Source organism: Salminus brasiliensis, chromosome 10 (assembly GCF_030463535.1).
Source record: "Salminus brasiliensis chromosome 10, fSalBra1.hap2, whole genome shotgun sequence".
Taxonomy (NCBI): domain Eukaryota; kingdom Metazoa; phylum Chordata; class Actinopteri; order Characiformes; family Bryconidae; genus Salminus; species Salminus brasiliensis.
Genome location: NC_132887.1, coordinates 15,070,652 through 15,094,549, shown reverse-complemented (window position 1 = coordinate 15,094,549; position 23,898 = coordinate 15,070,652). Strand labels below are relative to the sequence as shown.

Here is a 23,898-nt window from a genome sequence, read left to right as displayed (position 1 = left end):
TTCATTTTTGCATCACGGTTTTAAACCCCTTTCCCGTGATGTTGTTTATGTGCTATTGTATATCATCATTGGCATTAACAAATACATTTTAGGATTCATCAAAGATGCACAATTTGCTACTGATAATTAAAATAGACATCAACACTTGACAAAGCATTGAACTTTGGACAGCACTTGCTCTAATGTGAACATGGTTCTGTCAATTGGAGACAGTATGAGGACAGCCTTCAGACAATTATGTGGATGTTAAGTAAGATGGAGTAAGAATCTTTCATTGCAGTCAGTTTACATCCCAGGGAATCCTAGCACTAGGGCTGTCAAATTGGCCTTAGAAATTAAATTCAGATTTTCATGTTGTTTTCCTATTGCATAGTTTTTCCAATATTTAAATATATTACATGTTTACATGTATTATTTTCAAATAGGATAAGATGACTTCAGTAAACATTATTTTTAGTGACAATTCGGGATGTCCCGATCTGATCCAGTAGCTCGAGATCAGGGTCGATTTCAGCAAAACCATGGTGAAAACGCTCTGTTTTACCACAGGAGTACTGTGCAGTACTGTGCAGCTTTCTTTGATTATAAGCCAGCAATAACCAGCGCGTTTAGAACCGAGAGGAATAGGCTTATACACAAACTTTATCGAAAATGAAATCATAGTGGCACTAAAAAAATCATTCACATCAGTAGTTGACAGAAAACAGGAGATACTAGTTTAGAATCTGTACCACTGTACACACACATCTCAAACACTGATGTGTTAGAGTGATTTCACTGGGAGCCGAATGATCTGGTCAGTCGTACTTTTAATATTACAGATATATGTAAAACATAAATGACACTATAAAATGGTTATCAAACGGTCATTTAAAAAAAGAAATATGGATTGGGACAATCCCTTAAGGCAGTGTGCCCTAAGTCCATATGCTGGATACATACCCTTATTTTGTTAAGACCCTTAATTTGTGAGAATTATTTTTATAGAAATTTCCACAGTCCAGTGATATTGCATTCCAGGCCAGGGAAATGGCGAGTGGCTGTGTGAATGTAAGCCCACGCTTAGGGGTCAAGCCATAGAAAGGCTGAAACTTGTCTGGGTGGCTGCACTGTGTAGCACTGTATAGACCACTAATTAAAGAGAATATGCTTTTTTAAACTAACTAAACTAGAAATTTAATCATTTGCTTGGTTTGCTGGCTTGTGAGCAAACGTTTTTTTCTAAAAAGTTGCTAAAGAGCTGTTGAACGTTGAAAACTATTTGTATACATTTTAAGACCAAATTAAAGCTATAATCGATTGTTTTAGGGATGGTCAGCACTTACTTGCTCTGTTGAATGTTTAGCAGCTGTTGTGTTTGACTAACTGGTCTGAATCATGCGGGAGTGTCTAAAAATCACCTCCAATCAATCTGCAGCCTGTATCAATGTGTGTTTTTTACAGACACCAAAATATCATTGTGAATGTGGCCTTGGAGTGTGTGTGTGTGTGTTTTTGTTGTAGCACTTTCACACCGCCTCATGCACTGGCTGATGCCGTGCTCTGCGGCACAGAGCTTTCAAAGTGCATCAGAACAATGATATACTAAGTGCTCCAGAAGTGGATGAATTGGTGTCATTAGTACTTCACTCAATTTCATAACATCAGAGATGTTCTCCTCTATAGCCTACAGCAGAGAGTCAGTCTACAGGCCCAGCGAGGCTCTGCTTTCTCACTGTACGCCCACCTACGCATCGAGCAGAGGCGACACACTCATATTCACTCACACACACACACACTGAGCCTGAATCATTCACATTTCTCCTCTGGCACTTTCAGCAAAGCATATGCGTGAGTGTCATTCACCTAATGTGAACTAAAACACAGGCTGGGATTTGACTGCTTGCTGCTGAAAGCAGAGACAGCGCTGCAGATTTGTGCCTGGGAGTGCTGCTGACTGCACACTGGAATCACCCTGTGCAAACTGAGACGAGATGAAACGTAATACAAGCATCTGTGTGAATAGTCTCCCAGTCTTAAAAAAATGCTCCTTTGCTTTGAGATCTTCTCCCTTAACACAGCTCATCTTTGACACTGAAATGAGTTAAAAATTACAGCAATCATTTTTGCTTCTCTAATGGATTAAACATGTTTCTTTTCATGTCAGCAAATTAATTTCCTGCCTACTGTCTTAGAGAGCTGTAGGAGGATTAATATGGACGTTATTGCTTACATTTCTTTGACAGGCAAGGCTCCTTGCTGTCCCTCCTCCTCATTTCACATCTCAGTAGAGAAGACAATACACCTTAGCAGACAACATACAGTTTCTTTCGTTGCTTTTGTGATGTCAGCTTTTGCAGAATATATCACACAACTCTGATTCCAGCCAATCAGAGAGACACCTGGTCGCTGGTCTGATACGTGTTACAGCAGTATAAACGCAAACATCTCTCCAACACACATTCGACAACCAAAATACCTCCCAGTACAACCAAAACACCAGTAACAACTGCTATGCAACATATTCTGTCCCACAGAGCAAACAGACAGTTTTTTGGGAATTGGAAATTATAGGTGACATTACCCTAAAAGCACCCCGAGCAACCCAAAGCATTTACATGATAAAACTTGACGTAGGCCAGTCCTTTACCACATCTCATTAGAGTGTGTTCAGTAAATTCAGTAAATTGAAAGGTGCTGCTTTGGGCCTCACAATATGGTCAAGGTACTGCTTTAATCCCCCCTTTAAAAATACCCTTTCTGTTGCTAGAATTCTAGAGTTCAGCCACATCTTGGCAATATCTTAGCAGTTGGCTGTTTGTGTGTGTGTATGCCACTGTCACTATAGTGCACACACATCTCACACAAATGATTTCACTGGGAGCCGAATGATCTGGTCTGTCGTACTTTTAATATTAAAGATATATGTAAAATATAAATGACACTATAAAATGGTTATCAAACGGTCATTTAAAAAAAGAAATATGGATTGGGAAATCCCTTAAGGCAGTGTGCCCTAAGTCCATATGCTGGATACATACCCTTATTTTGTTGAATTTGTGAGAATTACTTTTATAGAAACCTCCATAGTCCAGTGATATTGCGTTCCAGGCCAGTGAAATGGCGAGTGGCTGTGTGAATGGAAGCCCACACTTAGGGGTCAAGCCATAGAAAGGCTGAAACTCGTCTGGGTCTTTTACCACATCTCGTTAGAGTGTGTTCAGTAAATTCAGTAAATTGAAAGGCGCTGCCTTGGGCCTCACAATATGGTCAAGGTACCACATTGTGCAGCCCTAAGCAGAGTATTGAGGTACTGCTTTAATCCCCCCTTTAAAAATACCCTTTCTATTGCTAGAATGATAACTAGCTATATTTCTGAATAGCACAGTATTAATTCAAATACAAATCTCAAAAAAGACACTTTTGTGACTTTCACTTTCCCAAATATTGTTCAGTCACATCTTGGCAATGTCTTGGCAGTTGGCTGTTTGTGTGTGTGTGTGCCACTGTCACTATAGTGCAGTGAATCTCTCAGTGTGTGTGTGTTTGATGTAGTGCAACAGAGTATGCTTAATAATTCATCTGCTTAGTAGTGCTGAACAAGGGTGCCTCTAACCACTGCCCTTCTCTCACACTTTTTCTCACACAGACAAACATACAAACGCGCAAACACAGTTAAATTTGAATGCTGTGCCACAGCAGGGTATCTGAGGTATCTAACAAGCCGAACACATAGCACACCTGTGATGATGCATTCATATCTGGACTATATGCTGTGGGGTATTGAAATGACTGGGGTGTCTCTGCGCTGCAGGCCTGTGTGAAAGCCAATCACAGGCTCAGCTTTCTGCTTCCTGTTACGCACTCTCATGGTGTATCAAGTAATGTTAGCTACCCAGCCGAACAAGTGCAGATCAGCCTGTGTGCAGCTGCTCCCTCTCTATTCAGTCTCAAGCTGATTTAACCCTTCAGGGTCTGCAGTTATTACTGAGGTTATTTTAGGTCTATTTACAAAGTGAAGTACGTTCTTATTTAATGGATTACATTTACATTTGATTTAGATTGATGGCATCAAGTTTGCTTTTTCATTATTTTTAAATATCATATTTGATAATGATTTATATTCAAAATGAACATGTCAAATCTAAAAGGTGTAAAGCTTTCATATTTTTGTGGTGGCGGTTTCTAGAGTGATGGCGGTTTTATCTTTATCAGAAGCCATTCTGGTCAGAGTTTGCGCCAAGTCAGAAATTACCGCGTGGGGCAAGCGGCAGGCGTGTGGGTGGTAGATTTATGGCAGGTGACGGGGTGGTGGTCACCCTGGTCCTGGTGGACTTGGGGCTGAGGGTAGGCACCGTGTTATTGTAATGGACTCTTGCATGGGAGGATTTACCTGTAAATGTCAGTCACCCTGCTCCTCTAGATGACATCGATAAAAGCTGGCGTAAATCAGGCCGCCAGGCTTCTCTACCCAATCCAGCAGTCAATATAGCAGGCCAATAAACATGCCTGCGGCTCCAGGCTGTGTTCTACCCCTCTTCAGCATGACCACTCTTATTAAGCCACTGCTTAGGAGCAGGGCCTGGAGAGCTAACATTCTGTCAGACTCCTGCGTGATCTCGGCCTGCCTTATTGCCCTACCTTTGTCCTTTTGCAAGTGTGTGTCCTCAACTAAGGATGGCCTGATCTTATTTTTGCTTTTTTTAAATTCTGATCTATGTTTTTATGTATTTGCCTATGCCGCGTCCTAGAGGTGGGTAATATGTAATATGTAATATTTTATTATCATGATTAGTTTTGATACTGTGATCAACACAATGCTTTTCTGAGACAGTGGAGACAGATCAACTGTTTAAAAAACACTGACTATGTGTCATCACAAAAAACATGATTAAAAACAGCAACCTTTAAATAATGAGATACTTTGTTAGGCAATGGGATTAAGACATCTCAATGTTGTTCTGGTGGGTCTCAAGTTCTATCTGTTATTGTTCCTGGAAGAGGCATTTTTTTCTTTAGTTTATCTCTCTGGATTGTTCTGCTCACACACTGCTGATTCAGCAGTGTTGTTTATTCTTATAACTCATATCAGACAAGCTCTGTTCCCGCACTGGAAGTTTTTTGGTGCAAGAATCTTGCCCCTGATTGATACTTTTATTTGTAACGATGAGAAAGACTTTGCTTGGCCTTTCACTCACAGTGACTTAGTGATGGCCTAGCGGTGCTGTGATCCAGCCCCAGTGAGCTCACTAAGCTTTTGTTAGAGTGTGCGTCGAATTCTGTAGAATAGCAGAGATGGAGAACATCCACTCCCATCTCCCCTGCAGACCTCATTCTCTCTCCTTTTTTTCAACCTTCTTTCCCTTGCCCCCTTTCCCCCAGCTCTGTGGAGTGGGCTGCTCTGCTCAGAAACACATCCATCCTCTTGGATAACCATCCTCTAACGCTTATTAGTAAGCTTGTGAGCAGCGGTGTGAGTGTGTGTGTGTGCCTGTGTTCTCTGTTGTGTGTGTGCGCGGATGATAGTGCTGTTGGGCCTCAGCAGCCCCCGGACCAGCCTCAAGAATTTGACTCAGTCCGCATTCAGAGCTTGTTGGACTGGCTGTTGGAACAGCGCTGGGGTCAGCAGGCCTGTTTGTATGAGTAGGCTGAGCTGGCTGAGCAGGCCTCGCCGACACGTTTTCAATCACTGTACTCGATTCCCTGGAAATCGCGGGAAAGGCCACATCGGAGCGTTTTATGGAGTACAATACGCCAGGCGCGGATTAGTTTCCCCAACATGTGCGGGGGGGAAAAAAGGGTATGATTTCAAAAGAATGCCTGCTACAGGGGTAATGTAGTCGGCTTTGAAAAATGGACCAAATCTTCTGCTGCTGTCTGCAATATACAGTGCCTCTTACAGCCTTGCAACAAAAGCAAAATAAGCCCATATAGGGATGTGGAAGTTTATGTGTGTGTGTGTGTATGTCAGTATATGCATGCACGTGAGGAGGTGTAAGTGTGTATAGATGGTGTAATTCAGGCTAGAGGAGTAGGCCAGTAACTCACACGCTCTGTACCTAGAGGGCAATATATTGTGCTAAATGACATGTGGTGGTGCTCAAGTTTGCAAATTGCAAAGGTGAAAAAGTGGTCATGAAGAGGAGCATTCCCTCAGACCAGCGTCAATCTGTCCCCATTTAAGCTTTACTTCACAGCACATCAGCTTTCTGCTAACAGCATCTGCTGTTTCAAATCATCCCATGAAGGGCCCTTAACCAATAAAAAACTCTTTCGTGTGTGAGAGCAGGGACTGAATACATGTAACAGAGCGAGTTAAGCTTAGAGGAGGCTTAATAATTACACGGCTGCTATCAGCTCCACAGCAAAACAACAAAAAGTGAAAATCTGGCAAAACTATCTGCTGCGGTTAAAGCAGAGATTTGGAAAAATACCCTTGTTTTCATTAAACAATCAAATTTCTGGTGGCCGCTGTTGATTCTATCTGAACACCTACGCTGCAGAACGTACTATAAAAGCGTACTATAGAGCTTTCAAGTATCTGAACGAAGTAATTACCCACAAGCACTTTGTACATTAGAAAAGCAAACATACAGCTTGGGTTTTGCATATTGAGCTCTTCCACAGTAGAAACCTATTGTTACAAAAGTGAGAGCATTTGTTAATGTGTAAATATTGGTTTTGTTTTTTGCCACAGAAAATAACTAAATTAAGTGTTCAATAATTTAATTTCATTTAATTTTAGCAGTTCTTCCTACTCCTGTTATTGACTGCTAAATCAATAGATCATCTTCACCTGCTCACAGTACACATATAATTCATCATTACCTCACTCTCATCTCCAAGCCATCATTTCATATTGCACATATTTTAATGACTAGACCTGGTCTATTCAGTGGTCTTTCATGTACTGTAACATATCTTGTTTTCATATGTTTCATATGTGTAAGTTACATTATTTAATGCATAAGATGTCATGGTTTCTGATCTGCTGAACATTGTGTGGTTGTGTGAAGGTTGGGAAGGGTCTTGGCCGGCTCTCCATTTTGCAGCATAGCGTTTAAGAACTTTTCCACGTTTCTCCACAGCGACCCTTACTGGGAGAGGCCAGCTAATGCCAGCTCCTGTTCAGCCACTAGGCCCAAGACACTTCACCTTGGAGGGCAACAACATACCTCATCACCATGGTAACTCCTCCCCTTCTCCCCCTCTCACTGTCCTGCCCTCTGGTCAGCCAGAGCCAATGCAGAGCTCTGTTTCTAAGCACTGACCGCACACACACAGACACACAGACACTATACATGAGTGATTCCATGTTACCTTGGAATAGTCATTGAGGTGTAGATGTAATTGTATTAGAATGCCACTGAAGGTACAGTCTGATGCTGCTCTCATACATTGACTCCATTGAAAAAACACTGAATAAATAATCTGAAAATGTTTTGTTAAATTTATTCAAGCTTATTCTTTATTCTTTATGTTTATTCTAAATTAGTCATTCAGTACATTTCACAGACCTATGGGCCCAAATGCCCCTCTGTCCCAACTTCATTCAGTGCATTTTTATTTATCAGTTTATTTGCTTGGGAACATTTCTGACCTCAGACAGACACTTTCTGACCTCAGACAGATGAGACCACAGATAGATTTCCTGGTTGTAATACAACATGCAGCGTGAGAGTCATTTGTATTTTAGTGGACGGATTTGGCATAAATCTGAGAGGCAGAACTGCATCAGTGGCATTTTTAAACCAGAGTGAATAATTCTCCTCACATTTCACAAGGACATAGTTAATTGATCAAAAACAAGTATTATTGCTTGTGAGCAACAGCAGTTCAAATGACTTATTTCATGCCAAGAGAAATCCAATATGTAATAGGCTTATTAAGGCTAGTCTTATTGCTTGGAGAGCTGATAAACGATGGCCCCCTCTGCAGTACAAGGCGCCCCTTTACGGTCTTGGAACCTACTCACTGGTCTCAAACTCATAATTATTATTTGAAGGCATTGTGGGAAGTGGAGTCTTTTCCCACATCCCACTGAGAGTTACTCTGAAGCTTTCGCAAGCCATGTTTCATTTATGCCGCGCTTCATGTTTCCAGTGCTTTTGCAGTACAGTAGAATGAAACAGATTTTGGAATGTGCAGTGCTGCTAATACCCCGGTGCCGGTTGATGGATTGGTGAGGAATGAAAGCACAGGGGCGATGGGATTACTGTCACACTGACTAAAGAGGATTTATTTATCACTTTCACAAAAAGCCTCCTCTAATAGCTCATCATGTGGTGTATTTAGTACTATTAGTACTACCACCCTCTGCTCCTGATACACTAACTGCCACAATGCATAACAGAAGATCTGCCTACACTGTCGTCAGTGCCTAGCCTATTCTATCATCTTTCTCTCGCTCCTACTTTCTCCCTCCCTTTCTCTCTCTTTCTCTCCACCCAGTTCACACTTTAACGCTTTAGGTGTGGCGTAATGCCACTAAACAGATTTTCACCTTTTATCCCTCTCTGAAAGCATTCCAGGTAACAAAAGCACAATGCCAACACTGCCAAGCCAGCCTGCACCATGCTGGCAACAACTTCCTTCATTGTCCATTCAAAGGGACATGAGAGACCCTCCAAACATTTACTATAGCATTCACCAGGATATACAATTTAAACTGGGATAATTTGGTGACAACATAAGCAAACCCCTTTGGGCACAATATATCCTAGAAAGATGAGGAAGTCAGTATTCTGATCTGCACAATATTATGTAACTTTTGCAGTGCTTTAGCAATACTGACCCGCAGAAGTCTTACAAGGAAGCCAGCTAACAAATGTGTGCTTTGAGCATCCTGACCAGTCTCAGATGTTCCAGATGAGTGTCCTGTGGGTGCATTCATAAATCAAGACATTCATGTTATCCAACCAATGTAAATAATTGTGGTTAGAAAAAGCACAGCCTTTAATCATGGCAGAGTTACCAATGTGTTTTTAATACACTAAAGTTGTATATATGTATCACTTTAATGAGTAAACAACAATAACTTATTCACAATAAATAACACACCCGCTAATTTAATTTACTTCTCATGCTAAAAGAAACAGTGAGATTTTGGACAAGGAAACATTTACAGCTTGTTTAGATTATAGGTAGTGAATAGTGACCAATGCCATCTGTCACCGACAGTATGGTATATGGTATTTTGTCTGTATTGCGCAGACCTTCACTGTATCAGACAGTACTGTCCTTGTCCCCAGAGGCAGCGAATGTACACAGCCCCTCTGTCAGGCTGTGGAAGCAGACGTGGGCCGGCCGGTGTGCTGCGGTGTCCTGCTCTGATGAGAGAGGGGCTGAATTCCAGCAGGGTTATTTAGTTTAAGTGCTGTTTGAGCAGGCTGCGCGGGGCAGGCTGAAATGGAGATAAATGGCCGTGTGGAGAGGGCTGTGGAGGGACGGCCACCTCTCCTGCAGCGAGGGGCCAGCGTGAGGCCTCAGCGGGGCTGAGGGGCAGCCGCACACCTGTCTCTCCTCGTTACTGAGCCCAGCGCTCTCTCTCACACACACGTATACACACACACACACACACACCAGTCCAGCCCTCTCAGGCCTGATGGGACCTCTGGCCCGACACAGTCAGACACGTACTAGGATTAAGCCGTCTGCCTCTATCAGACACACACACACACACACAAACACGCACAGATTATACATATGCTTTGTCTCACTCTTTTTTCTCTCTGGTCCGTCTTTCCCCCCTGCTTTCTCTGTCAGCTGATCAGAATAAACAGTATGGCATTGCGCCAGTGCAGCAGTACAGCAGTTTAGTGTGCTACAGTGTTGAGCCTTAGAGTTGTGCCACACAAGTCAAATGTAATTATTTAATGACACATTTAACTGTAACTGGGATGTTACATATACATGTAGTGTTTTCACAAAAAATATATTTTTAAGGGAACCAAACTAACCTCAGAACTACTTTTTGTTGACGCCATAAGTCATTCAGCTAAAGACCAGTATTGTAACCCTACCTTGTTCTTCATCGTTCATTCGATCAACACCTCCCGCCTCAAGGACCTTTCCAGGGTTCGCCCTTGTTACCAAAATTCATGTAGTTCTTTAGAGGACATGTCTCTAATTCGAGTGGACTCTCAGCTTGCTCTGATTTTGTCACTTGTATTTATGTACTTATGTCTGCAGCACTGCAGCGCCGTTCAGCTTTTTTTTTCTGAAAAACAAAACGTGAAGCCGAGCCGCACTGCTTTGTTTTCACAATGCACAAAGCAAGCAGACTTTGGAACAAACCACAAATAAACAACCTTCCCAGGTGGTCTCAGTTCGGTTCATTTTTGGGGCCGGATATTTGAGGGTTTAAGGGTTTATTTGATGTGTTCACATATGTAAAAAAAAAAAATAAAAATAAAAGTGTGAATACGCCTCTACATTCCTCTCACATTCGATATGAATTGCTTCCAATGTGCAGTTCTACGTTTTTTTTCTGGCAAGAAATACTGTACAAAAATGTGATGAAAAATGTATTTTTCTCTCCACAAAACAAATCTGTACACAAAACGTTTTCATCAAACCATCCAATCATGATAGATTATATCAATTTCTACGTAAAAACACAAAGTGCTATTGATGTGAAGCTACTCATCTAGAATCTTCTGACAGATTTCTCCTTTTCAGTGAGCTACACTATGTGTGAGAAATAATTCATGCTGAATTTTATCATGCTTTTATTTTTAGCTTTATAAGGGTTATCACATGCATAACATAGCGAAACATATTCTAAGCTCTCAAACTGATTTGGACCACTGTAGTTTATTACTGGCCTAGGTTACGTCACTTCAGGTCTTCCCTCTTAGGGTGTTTTTTCAGTTGTGACAGGAGTAAACCACTGGATAAAAGAATTTCCTCTCTGCTCTTTATAAAAGCACGTCTCTATCCTAGACCAACAGCTGCATGTTTGTGTTCTGGAGGAAAAGAAGCATCCTATTAGAGAGGGAGAAAGAAAAAGGGACTGAAGTGGGAGGAGGGGGGGGGGCGCAGAGAGAAAGAGAGAGAGAGAAAGAGAGAGAGCAAGAGGCAGGCCTGAAGACTTTGGTTTAATATAGTGTGTGGCAGGTGGCCTGCTTTGCCTGAGGAGGCTCTTTAGGGCATGACAGCTCAGAAAACGCATAAATCCTCCCCTCTCTCTTATCTCCATCCACATTTAGTTGCCATGGGGATTTTATTTATGCAGCTGCAAACTTCCATACTTCAGGTTAGACGCCAGCATTTCAGCCGTCGCCTCGCTGTCGCTCAGAAGAGCAGGAGCTGCAGCTCACACAGGAGAGCATGCTTCATCCCCCACTCTCTCACACACAAACACGCACATATACACACACACACATGCAGAGAGAGAGAGGGGGGAGAGAGAGGGCCTGATGTAATAGCATGAAAGGAAAGCTGTTTGTGTTTACAGTGAGTGGACATAGATATTGAGTGGTCAGTGCAGGCACTGGTCTGATGAACAGTAGGACTGGATTGTTCTGTTTAAAGCTGCACCAAGATACCAAACACAGCTGAAGTAGAAGAGAAAGAGGGTGAGGAGGAGAAGGAAGGAGGAAAAAGAGAGGAAGAGTGTGAGAGAAACTAATCAGCAGCAAGAGGCAGCTGGATTCTTGACACCAATATGCACGTGTGTTAGGAATAAAGGAATGCAGTGTTGCCTTTACGAAGTAAAATGAACACACCCCAGCTAGCTAGCTGTGCATGTTTTAGATTCGCTTAACTTGACTAGTGTACTTTCATGCTATCACGCAGTGTAAAGTCTTTTTCACGTAAACCGACCTGCACAACATGAGAGCTGATAAATTGTTGTGCTAAGGCTGCCGTTCAAATGCTGTAGCGTAATGAAATAGTGAGTAACAATGAATTAAAGTGTAAGGAATGAAGTAATTCCTAAATGATTTAGATTCAGTATCGACAGGGAATATTACCTCCAGCCCTCAAATAAATGTTTCATACATCTATAATGCTAATCCGGGTAGATGTAGTCCTAATTTTATGTATCTGTTTTGATGCCTGCATTAGTGGGGACCGGGGGAGAGAATTAACAGTGATTTCTCCTCCATTCACAGCTTAGGTGCCCTTTAGCAAGCCCCAGTTGTTCCCCCAATTGCTCCCCGGGTGCTGAGGCGACTGTCCAGATGTGGACGTTTAAATCTGTTGTACTGCTGTGCAATGGCTGTAAAGTGTGTTTTGAATACTAATTGTAATTCTAAATTGTAATTCTCTTACACACCTTACAAACAAAGTTTTACAATGTTTTTTTCATACAAATTATTCACATGTGAAAATCCTATATCAAGGGCTCCCAGACAACCACTATGCCACTATGTCCCAAGGATTGCTGGTTTGAATCCCGGGTCATGCTGCCTGCCATCTGAAGCCAGAATCTGAGAGAGCCCAATTGGCCTTGCTCTGTCCGGGTGGGTAGATCTCTCTCTTATTCCCACATCACTTAAGTGTGATGCCGGCTGGCACAGACGTCTGCTAGTTGATGCATCAGAGCTGGATATTCAGTGTTTCCCTCTGAGTGCGTTGGTTGCCCGGTGACATTGCATTGGCAGCAGTTTGAAAATGTAGTTGCATGTGTCAGATATGTCATTACATGTGAGGGGGGAGAGTAGTAATAATGTAATAATGTAATAAAGTAGTAGTAATGAGTGGTTTGGGTAATCTAAAATGCATGTGTACTTCGAAGCTGTTCACACCACATGTGATTTAATATAAGGCGAAAATGCAGCGAAATGTATGCTCTGACAAAAGCTCTCTCCACCAATCACAACTCTCTTTCTGACGTTAGTATGGCAACTACCAGCCGTGACTACTGACAACTAGAACTTTTCACTGAGCTCACTGTGTATCCTAATCACCTGTGGAGCTGCGTCTCCAAGAACTGTTCAAAAACAGTTCAAACTCTGTTAACATGCAGCTGAGCTATGTGTAGAAGCTCTTCCTTCTTCTTTCACTCTTCCAAAAAGCAGCACACAGTGTTTACTCTGTGAGGCCCTGTATCAGATCACTCCCTCTCCCCTATGTAGTGCACTGTAGGCTGTGAAATAGCAGCACCTCCACCCAGTGGAAAAGTACATGATCTGTCTGATCTAAAACAATTGAAATTCATCAGTCTGTCTATTTAACATGTTATCATCATTGAATGATTTTCTTGATGAATGATTTGTTTTTATTTTTTTTCAATCCGTGCACTGTGTAGGGAGTTTGATGTGATTTGAAATGGTGCTGATAGTCTCCTCTTAGAAAGAGTTAACTATGCAGGTTAGTGGTGAAAGGAGAAGGAAGAGTTTTGTTGTGGAGATTAAACTTTAGGAGTGTGTCTGCACACAGCTTGTAGCTGGTTTTAAAGACTCAGCTTCATTGTACGTGAATTAAAACCTCGTTTCACAGTTGATTCAGTCATCCTAAACACATTCTGCCCACTTGTGTTTTTTTTTTGCAGCCCGAACAGCATTTGCATCGCCTCTGGTGTGAATAGTGTGAGGTGGAATAAATTGTGTGCAGATATTTTACTTTTTCATCTTGTTTATTCCTGTCACGTTAAGTGTGTGAGGGCCTTGATTCTAGTATATGAAAATATCAGCAGCAGCTAGATTTCCAGAATTCCTGTATCAGTGCATTCCTAGTATCGACAGATTCATTTCTACACTTCCAAATATTTTTAGATGTGTAGCACCTCATTGACATCATGTTTTGAACTGACTTACTTGCTTATGTTTAGCAGACTAAAGATTCTTCACAAGGGGCACTGTTAGTTTTCAATGCTTCACATCAATGCTGGCACATAGAGGAATTCTGTTGGAAGGCAAGATTCAAGCAAAGTTTAGAATCTTCCCTTCCAACATAACTCATCTGCTTGTTTCAGTGAGCTATGAAAGAGGAAAAATATTTAATTTGATTTAATTTAATTTAATTATAATAATAATTAATAATGAATTACACATTTTTTTAACACTGGCAATGCTTGTGATATCTAAAGGGTTAATAAATGTAATTACTGTACTGAAGTACTGGAGATTTTTCCCTCTACCATTCACTCAGCACTTCTCTCTCCTTCAACCGTCTCTCTTTCTCCCTGTAAAACCTTTGACTAGAGCACTCCCATATTAGCTCAGTGGAATGGAGTGTGGTGCGGACTTTATTTTAGAGGGAGAGTGTGGCCGCTTGGTTTGGATTGGGTGAGGGTGGTTGTTGGGGTTTACAGGGCGCTTTATATCCCTCCCTGCTGCGTGCTGGACTCATTGCACTTAACCTCAGCTGGAGCAGCAGGATTGCTTTAACCAAATGAGCAGGGCACAATGAGATGGCGCCGCTAAGCACGCACTCACGCACCCAGCTAACATGCTAATGGTCTGAATATGGAGCACATTAGCACGAAATGTCAGCGACTATGAAGCAGGTTGTTAAGCCCGTTTGTATTGATTTGTGATGACTGTATTATGATGGCTAGCCATGTTAGCTTTCAGTTCACCTAGCAGAGAAGTTTGCGGAGAGTGTCTGTGTCTGTCTCAGATTAGATTTTTCTCTGTTTCCTTTTTTTCCAGCCTTTTCTGAGGGGGCGGGAATGATGTGTGCGTGCGTGTTCTGAGTGATATGTTTTGAACATTGTATGAGCTTACTCTTGGTATATATGACTTTGTTGCAAGTTTCTCTCTTTGATGTTTTCTCTTTTTCTGACCTACTTTTTCTCTCCCAGAATGGCGAACTATATGAATTCTGTTCTGTTTTTTATCTCTCTTTTTTTTTTAGAAAAGGTGCCTAGCATTCAATTATTTAACTGCTTTCTTTTCATTTTTTTCATCTACCTGTTTCTTTTGTCTGTGCGTGTGTAAATTATGAATGGTATAGATTTCCTGGAGAGTAGAAGATGGGTGGTGGTGGTAGAGGTAGAGGTAGTGGGGGCAGGGGTCTTGGTGCTATTGGGTGTGTATGTGTGTGTGTGCTGGAACAGCAGGGCTTGGTGCTCCCACCCTGACCCCGTCTGCCTCCTGTCTGTGGGACAGGCCCGCACTTCATCCCCCTGCTTTCCCCCGCCAGTCTCAGGACGCCGGTGACAGCTTTTGAAGTGCAGGTCGCCCACTGATGCAGGCATTGGATGGGTGGTGGGAGAGGGGTTTTGATCCCACCCACGCCCTCCCCCTCGCCGTCGGCTCACACCCCTCGCCGTCTCAATATCACGGCCCAGTGACACCGAGAACAGACAACGGAGCCTACGATCTCTCAATCGCTAAACCCTCCGCCTGGCAGGCTGCAGCATCGCGCCGCTAACAGCTCTGCCTCGCAGGCTGACTTGCTTGGTTGATACTTCTGGGCTCAACTGCCAATTAATGTTTAGGAGCATATTCACTCTGCTTTAATTCCACATATTAAATAACAGCAGCGCTGAGGCAAAAAATTGTATGTCTAGTTACATGCTCACTTTGTTTGTTTCCTTTCTCCCTTTTTTGACTGAGATGTTCAGTCATACACAAATTCTAGTTTGTTTAGCTCCCTTTCTGTGGCACGCGAAGCATAAATCAATTGGATCCACAGTGCATATTCTGTATGAGATGGGGGAATGTGTAGTTAGCTAGAAAGAAAACAGCAGAAAGAGAGGGAGAGGGAGAAAGAGAGAGAGCGAGAGAGCAGTTATCACCATGAGCAGAGTCTCTAGACCTGCTGTGCATAGTCTTCCCCTCTGAGCCGTAGCAGTAAATAGATACATACCGAAAATACACACAACCAGCATTTTTTTAGAGCTTATTGCTGCACTGATTCAGTAATATTAATAAGGGGAGTTGCTTTCTTACCTAACATGTGTGATTGTCTTATAGTTCTCTGAATGCAATCCAGACTTTTGCATTGTGTTATGTGACACAACAGTTAAATATGCAAACACGTTCTCTAACAACACATATACCCTAAGCTCGTTCTGCGCACAGACTGTGCCCACTACCCACCCCCTTCCCAAAAAAAAACAATTAATAGAAGGTAAACTATTTGTCCTTCCATGCTCCACAGACACATTGCTGTACATTATTAATTTCTCTCTGTCCAGCACGAGGGAGCCAGGGAAAACTTTTAATTTAATATTTTTGAAAAATTAAGATCAAAGTCAAATTAAGTTCATCCAGGTCCATGTAATCTGTAATTCGTAAGCCTGGAGCAACAACATTCTTTGAGTGTGGCATTGCAGCCATCTTTAGATGTGGACGGCAGTAATTACCCAGCTGTTGCTGAGCTGTGATTGACATGTGTATTTGGCACAGTCCATGTGCACTATTCATGAGCTGCATACCAGCCATAATTAATTGATTCATATGCCTGTAAGCTTTTTCTAAAATATTAACAAGATAAGATTAAAAAGGCAGCGAGTCGTCAGAGCTGGGTGGGTTTGACCGTGCTGTTGGCTGGGACTCTATCACCTGAAGGGAAGCGCTCTGCTTCAGAGCTGCCTGTTGTTCTGTGTGATTAAGTCATGGCAGCTTTGGATGCTATTGCTTATAGCCATTTTTATTTACAGAGAGCATTCCCTCATCTATATTTTCAGTCTGTATTTACCACAAGATTGAATATTAAATATTATTTGGCTTGGATTTGTATCCATCATCTCTGCTTGATTTTCTCTGTGAGTCAAATTTGTTCTTCTGAAAAGACTTCAGCTTTCAAGTTCAACTTTGTTGTTATTCCTTGTCTTCTCAGCCAGGTGTTGAGTGGAGAACAAAAATAGTGTTCAGTAACATTGTGCTACATTTAACCTAACATTGGTTGGTAAAAATGATTGGTGATTGATTTTAAAACATAAAGCTGTACAAGTAGCAAAATATAATATACACTAAATATGTAGGATATGTGCCCTTTAAAATGTTGGATCCGTAAGATGAAGTACATTTGTCATATTTTCCTATTCTCTGATTGTGCAGAAGAATAGGGAAATTAAATGTAAACTGCTCCTAACCCTTGCTTCAACACTTGGGCACTGATATGAGCCTCCACAATCCTGGCAAACTGCAGGTTCCATTCTCAGTCCCAGTATCTGTATGAACCTGACGCCCCTCCCACGAACACATAAAAGCCTGTTCTCCATAATGTCTGTGAATTAGCCCCAGATGCTCCTTTCCCCCTCTTTCTCCATACACACACACACACACACACACACACACTTGTACGTGCAGTAGCTAGCCCCTCTCATCTATCAGATGGAATCATGGAGAGAGCGTTGGGCGAGGCTGCCAGCTCCTGACAGGTAGTCACCTTGCAGGTCTCGCTGCTTGTGTCATGAATAAACATGGCGGCTAGCGGTGCTCTGCTTGGAAAAGCACGCTGGCTCAGGTAATGGCCTCTCGAGCTGCGAGAGCAGCCTCCTCCTCTGCTATTATGCATAGAGCCAAAGCGTCTTGGCTTAGCAGCGTCCACAGCAAGCTACGCTTATTAAAGCCTGGGGACGCCTCAGCCACTGTGGCCCGCAGCGTGAAGGCTTTGGTGTCTGGCTCTCGTTACGCTGATGGGCTCTCTTTATCATGGCTGACCCGAGCAGCAGAACTTGTAGCGTTATTACTCAATCTCTGAATCTGAGCAAGTTTGAGCTTGAACACGTGTAGAGGCCAGACATGCAAACCATGCATATTAGAGGTAATTAAAGATGTTTTAAGACTCTTTCTCTACACTGATTAGCCATAACATTAACCTGCCTAATATTGTGTAGGTCCCCCTCATGCCAACAAAAAAAGCTTTGACCCGTCTAGACATAGCCAGCATAAACGTTTTTTTTTGTGCTATAGTAGCTCTTCTGTGGGACCGGACCAGAAGAGCTGACCTTCGTTCCCCACACACATTGAGCCTTTGACTCCCATGACTATATTTCACTGTTTGTCATTCCTTCAGCCATTTTGGTAGGTACTAATCAGTGCATACCAGGAACACCCCACAAGACCTGCCTGATCTAAGTGACCTCAAAGTGGCTCAGATCATAACACATTCATTTAAAGAACCGACTGATTACTCGCTACCTAATATGTCCCATCCCTTGATAATTCAATTTTAACACAACAATCTGTTATTCACTTCTTCTGTCAGTGATTTTAATGTTATGGCTGATCAAATTAGTATATATGATGTATTAATATTTTAAATATATACTTTATATTCTTTTTTTCTAATGAATAATCTTAAGATTGGGTCTTTAAACCAGAACCTTTTTTCAGCAATGTGTACTCGTCATTTAATCAGAACTTGCCATAAAGCGTTATGTTTGACATTTTGGATGGCAATGCTCAGCAACTACATTACCATATACAAATTGCCCATACAGCAGTAAACACATATACAGACCTGACCTGTAGAATATGCAAAATAATGTTCAGTTTCAGCCAAAGAGAAGAAAAAGTAAATTGTCCTTACCCTGACAGCATGAATTGATGTATGTGAGATGTTGAATGCAGTCAGCTATGTCAAAACATTATTTTTCATGCATTAGCTGTTTGCTTTTGCTTTTGCCTGACTCTTCGGGGTTGATGTAATTATCTGTCAGTCTCTCTAACTAAATCGCTGTGTAAACAGAAGGTCTGCTCTCAGAAAAAAGGAGAGCGAGGTTAGGCATATCAGGCCTGGAATGGTGTTGACAAAGTGGAGCCCTTTTTTTGGCAACTGCAAGAACAGCTATTAGTTCCTTCATAAACAATAAAGCATTTAAGACAGTACAATCTTTAGGTAAATATTTGCAAATTGATCAGCTTTTTTTTTTTAGAAATGTACTTTAAGTCATGGTACTAGCCCAGCAAAGGAATGTACTTTTTTGTTGCCATATTTAATGTGCACCTTAGGAAGTTCCATAGACTGACTTTTAAAAGTTGCCCTGGTCCAGCTTCATCTGGAGACGTCCACACGTTATTTGATGTATGAAAGTGTCTCCTCTCTAATCACACGCCCGAATCCATCCTGGGGCTACACTAAGCAATCTAATGTACTTGAGACTGAGGACATTAGCCAGCCTTCTAAGGAGCCCACAGTACTTGTTCTCTCTGCTCTAATTAAAAGTTAGAAATCATCTTGTTACGATGATTAAAGTCAGAATGCAACTTTGGAGAAATCCAAATGTGTCATCATTGTGAAGGGAATCGAAATCAAACCACTTATTTTGTCCAGCAAATGAGTTACCTTGTCCGACTACTCAGAGCTCCTCTAATGGCTGTGTCCATTAGTGAGGCCCGTCGGCGCAGATACATGGGATTAATCATGCTTTCATTCCGAATGAAACATAACGGCGAGCGGCTGCAGTAAAGCTACACTTCACAGGCTTCAGATATATGGAGATTAACCAGCAGTCTTGGCTGACCATGGCTTTTTCTTTTAAGAAATGGATTTACAAGAAATTATATACCTGAACTAAGAAAAAAAGTATTGGTGGCCCTCCCGCTCTGGTGTACGAAAGAGGTCTCTTTAGCAGTGAAATATTTAATTTCATCTCAATGGAAATACCTGTTGTCCCCTTCTATCAAGTTACACAATAGTTTGGACGGATGTGTTCCTCACCAAAGGCCTGCCAACAGAGCTGTGCAGTTCGGCAATCTGCCGATCAACGTGTTTAGTATACTGTTTTATCTGTGTGTGCTGTATTCTTGCACTGTTTTGTGAGGGGAGTGTTGAAGGAATGTGTCTGTGGGAAATAAAAGGCAGGAGCTGAATCTGGCGGAAAGATTACACTGTGAAAGCGTCTCTTAGATTGCTTTGGGTGCCGGCTGAACCCTGTCATTGTAGGCTGCTGGGAGATACGCTGCGTTTACGTGCGCTACGCCTTCCCCTCTGTCCTCACACGTTCGCTATCTCACACTTTCTCGCCATCTTGGAAAATTTCAGGCAATTTCCTCCGCACTGCGGCCCGCCTTTCACATCATTTCGTCCAATATGGCTGGCTCCTGTCTCAATAGTCGACAACCATTAGTGGTATTAGTTTTGTAAAGACCCTCATTGTGCACAGCTTTAGATGGATAGACAGATTTCAGGTGACTTTTGAAAGGATATCGAAAGAGGCACTGTGTTGCACCCACATGCCCCTTCTTCTGCAGTCAATCTCAGTCAGACAGTACGGTCAATCTTAGTTGGACGGTCACCAAGTCATTTCAGATAAGTCAAGCAAGCAAGTGAAATGAAGCAGTATATAGTGTGTGTTCTAGTCAGTGTGATTAACATCTGTCCTCATCTGCACTGCTGCTGGCCCTCTTTCTCTTTTCCCCAGTCCTTCCAGTCAGTCCGGTGGGCTTATTCATGTTTGCACCAAGACTGCCTTAATGTTGAAATCATCTTCACAGTTTAATTTGACTTCTTAATCATATCAACACCCAAAGGTTTTAAACCTTCAGCAGGCCACCTGTCTCACACATTATGGGGTTCCACAGGACAGATGGGAGAGGTCTGTTCCTGGCCTAAATATTCACTCAGACTGTCCGGGCAGCCTTGGACCTTCTTCAGGGCACCACAGGCTACACTGGAAGTCTCTCCAAAAACCCATCTCTGCTAATATTGCTGCTGTAGATCTGCATAGAGGATGACTGAGCAAGTTTTTTGGCATTCCTGTTTTAATGAAATATATATTCGATTATACCGTTTTCCAATCTCTCACCACCTCTTAGGATTACAGGTTGTTTCTGTAATAGGAAGACTTTTATTTGACCTTTGTTTTGATTGGATGTTTTGCAATGGCTCATTTAAAAAGCAGTCTAGACTGAAACACTCCTTATAACTTCATGGGCTAATATGAATCACATGTGCAGATGCAAGCTACCTCCTCATCAACACCCTGACCCCAACCTAAACCATTATTGTAATTGTCTGTTTTCTCAATTACTCACAATGGCCTTTTAAAAAACAATTGTCTAGCGGCTGTGCTGTGTTTCAGATTACAACTGCTCATTAGAGCTTTATAATGCCACCTCCCATGCTTGGGCACGTGGAGACAAATGAGCTTTGTGTGTAATTCCACATCTCTACTGATCCACCTTAGCATGGCTTCACTCCACAGCCAGCGCGTGCGGCCAAACACTACCAGAGAACTCAGAGGAGTGCACCTGTGCGTAATTACAGTCCGTTTCATTTCCCATGCATCTGGATTATCAGCAATCCTAATAATGTATTGCATTTTCAGAATTTTTTCACCCTTTTTTTCCCAGCTGAGCTACCACCTGTGTCGCAGATAACAATGCTATTTTTAGCTGCATTTTAGGTCTACAAATTATGTCCAAAACTTTCAGTGTTTTTCCGGCCACTAACTGCTTACAGTGGTGCTGAAAGATGCATTAAACTGAAATTACACTGTCCTCTAGCGGGACGTTTCCTGTGTGATAGCTGTCCATCACAGTTATATGGGCCTGGTCAGAAAAGCAATAACGCCACATTCCAACAGAGCAGCGTTCTCCATAGCCAGCAATATCCTTTATGGCAGCAATATGATAATAATATGGGTGATATTGTAGGGTCCCTGGAAGTGCTGGCAGTGTGTTAACAATATGAATTCTGATTAGAGTTCAGATAACTGCCATTCCTGTCCCTGCTCTTTTATCAGTCTCAAAGCAGCCTGCGCACCGTCTGCCCCGGTGGTTTATGGACACATTATACAAATTGCACATGCAACAAACCTCATAAATAACACAGAACACCGGTAAACAAACACACACGGGAGGTGTACACACCACCCAGATAAATAAAGAACAATGTGTGAAGACCGTAAATTGAAAAGTGTTTGCCTGTGCAAAATGTTCCACTGTCAGCAGAAAATACCAGCGTTGGCTGGGCTTTTTGCTCTCCCAGACTCTGATCCACTGTTACAGGGTTAATTCTTACACACTGCTTCTCTGCAAACTTACCATGACCACTGCCTAAACAGGGAGAAAAATGCAGGTGGGAGCAATTTTATAGACATATGGAACATCAGAGGCAGGGCCTAATCTGGAAAAAGAACAGCCATCAAAGAAGGCAACTTCAGTAGCAAGTTGTCCAGGGTGCATTTTTCATGATTATTGTTGTTGTGGAGCAGAGACCTTCATGAATCAGTAGTCAGGTCATTGCTGCTTCGGCTGAAAAACTGCGATGAACGATTCACTCACTCTCTCTCTCTCTTTCTTTCTTTCTTTCTTTCTTTCTTTCTCTCTCTTACTCTCTCCCTATATCTCTCTTTTCCTCTCTCTCTTACTCGCTATCTCTCTCTCTCTCTCTCTCTCTCTCTCTCTCTCTCTCCCTCTTCCCCTCAACATTTTTCTCCATCCTAAACAATGATTATCATCAGCGGCATCAACACAACAGTTGAAGTCGGAGCATGTTCCAAATCAAGGCAATCTGAGGGAATCTCTGCATTGAGCATCAATTATTTAGCTTCTGTTGCTTTGTACAAACAAGCTCCCCTGGTGGAGAGACGCACGCCTCTGCACAGCCAATTACTTCCAAATGTTTCTCTCATTTATTATTGAGGGTGTAAATCTTGTACAGGTTGTTGTATGGCTGACCCGGTGTGGAGTCCATTGTGCAGTGCTTTGATCAGGACGCAGCTGAGTGGCGTATGGGGGTGGGCTACGCTCCCATCCTGCAGTGGGCAGGTGCGGAGGGTCCGGCACGGGAAAGTGAAGGGGGCGGAATTCAGGCTTGTGCGCTTCCAGGATCTGTGCTGGATAATTAGAGTGGCAGGCCTGCATGGGAATGCCTCCCAACACGCTCTTCACTGGCCAGTCCTGATGGCCTGACCAACACCCGCTGACCTCTTCCATGCTGTTTGTTTTCTGGCTATGTATGCAGTTTGGTGTGTGTGTATGTGTGAACTGGAGGAATGGAAGGGTCTTTGAGAAAGCAGTGATTCGATAATTACAGTGTTATTACTATTCAGTGTGTCATAAAATGTGACTACAGTTCAGTTCAATTTTTAAAAATTATTTATTTAGAAAAACACTATATGTCCAAAGATGGACACCCTTTCTAGTGAAGACTTTCAGCTACTCTATGTTGCACCCATTACTGACACAGACACCTTGTCTAGTCAAATTCCCACAGCCATGCTCCAAAATCTAATAGAAAGCCCTCCTCCAATCATAATATAATATAGGATGTATATTTTTAATATCCTTGATTTTGAAAGGAACAATAAACGAGCAGGTGCCCCGACACTTTTGTCTGTTTAGTGTACTCATAATTATGTGACTGAGTGCGTGTGACTGGAAGTTACACACAGGCAAAACACATCCAGACCACATTTTTTTAAGGAATGCATATTGTATTGGACATTATAACTGATTATAATTGATTTTGGTTTTCCAAAATAATTGCAATTGAATCACCCCCCTCAGATCAGTGCAGCCACCACGAGCACACTGCTTGACTGCAGTTTGAAAGCTCATGCGCTCTGTGCTGCTGTTGCTTTGTTGGGGTTTCATTGCCTGTGATGTAGAAGAAGAGTGGCAACAGAACAAGCCTCTCTGATTTCTGAAACACAAAACTTATTTAAGCAGAGCTGTCACTCGTCAGCACTGAGAAGCGTTTTAAATTTCAGATTTAATTAAGCCTGCCAGGTCGACAAATAAAAATGTTGCCAATCAAAATTTCGACTTGAAAAGAGTTGAAGGTTGACTCAATTCGGCGAACAAAAAGCTCTTTTCATGCCGTGATTACACTGTGCCATCTGTGTCACAACAACTACACTGAGTCAAAACTCTTTTTACTTATTAAACATATAATTATCTCTCTTTTTATTGGAGGCTGCAGAGCGCAGCAACATCAGTTCTGTCGCACGCTGACGTTGTGGCTGTCAGTGGAGGTGTGATTTAGAGCAGCATGGGGGGCGAGAGAGTAAGAGAGAGAGAAAGGGAGAGAGAGAGAAAAAGAGAGATCTCATTCTCTGTCTCTCTT

The 23,898-nt window shown here is 42.3% G+C and overlaps 1 protein-coding gene across 6 annotated transcripts in view; it reads left to right on the top strand.

Moving 5' to 3' along the window:
• npas3 (neuronal PAS domain protein 3) overlaps positions 1-23,898 on the top strand; it is a 248,842-nt gene that overhangs the window by 46,925 nt on the left and 178,019 nt on the right. For 5 of the 6 annotated variants that reach the window (XM_072689401.1, XM_072689400.1, XM_072689399.1 and 2 more), the window contains exon 2: positions 7,068-7,166. The exons of the other annotated variant lie outside the window; for it this stretch is intronic. In XM_072689401.1, coding sequence (XP_072545502.1) covers positions 7,068-7,166 — 99 coding nt within the window. The remainder of the gene's footprint in view (positions 1-7,067; positions 7,167-23,898) is intronic. 6 annotated transcript variants of the gene reach the window in all.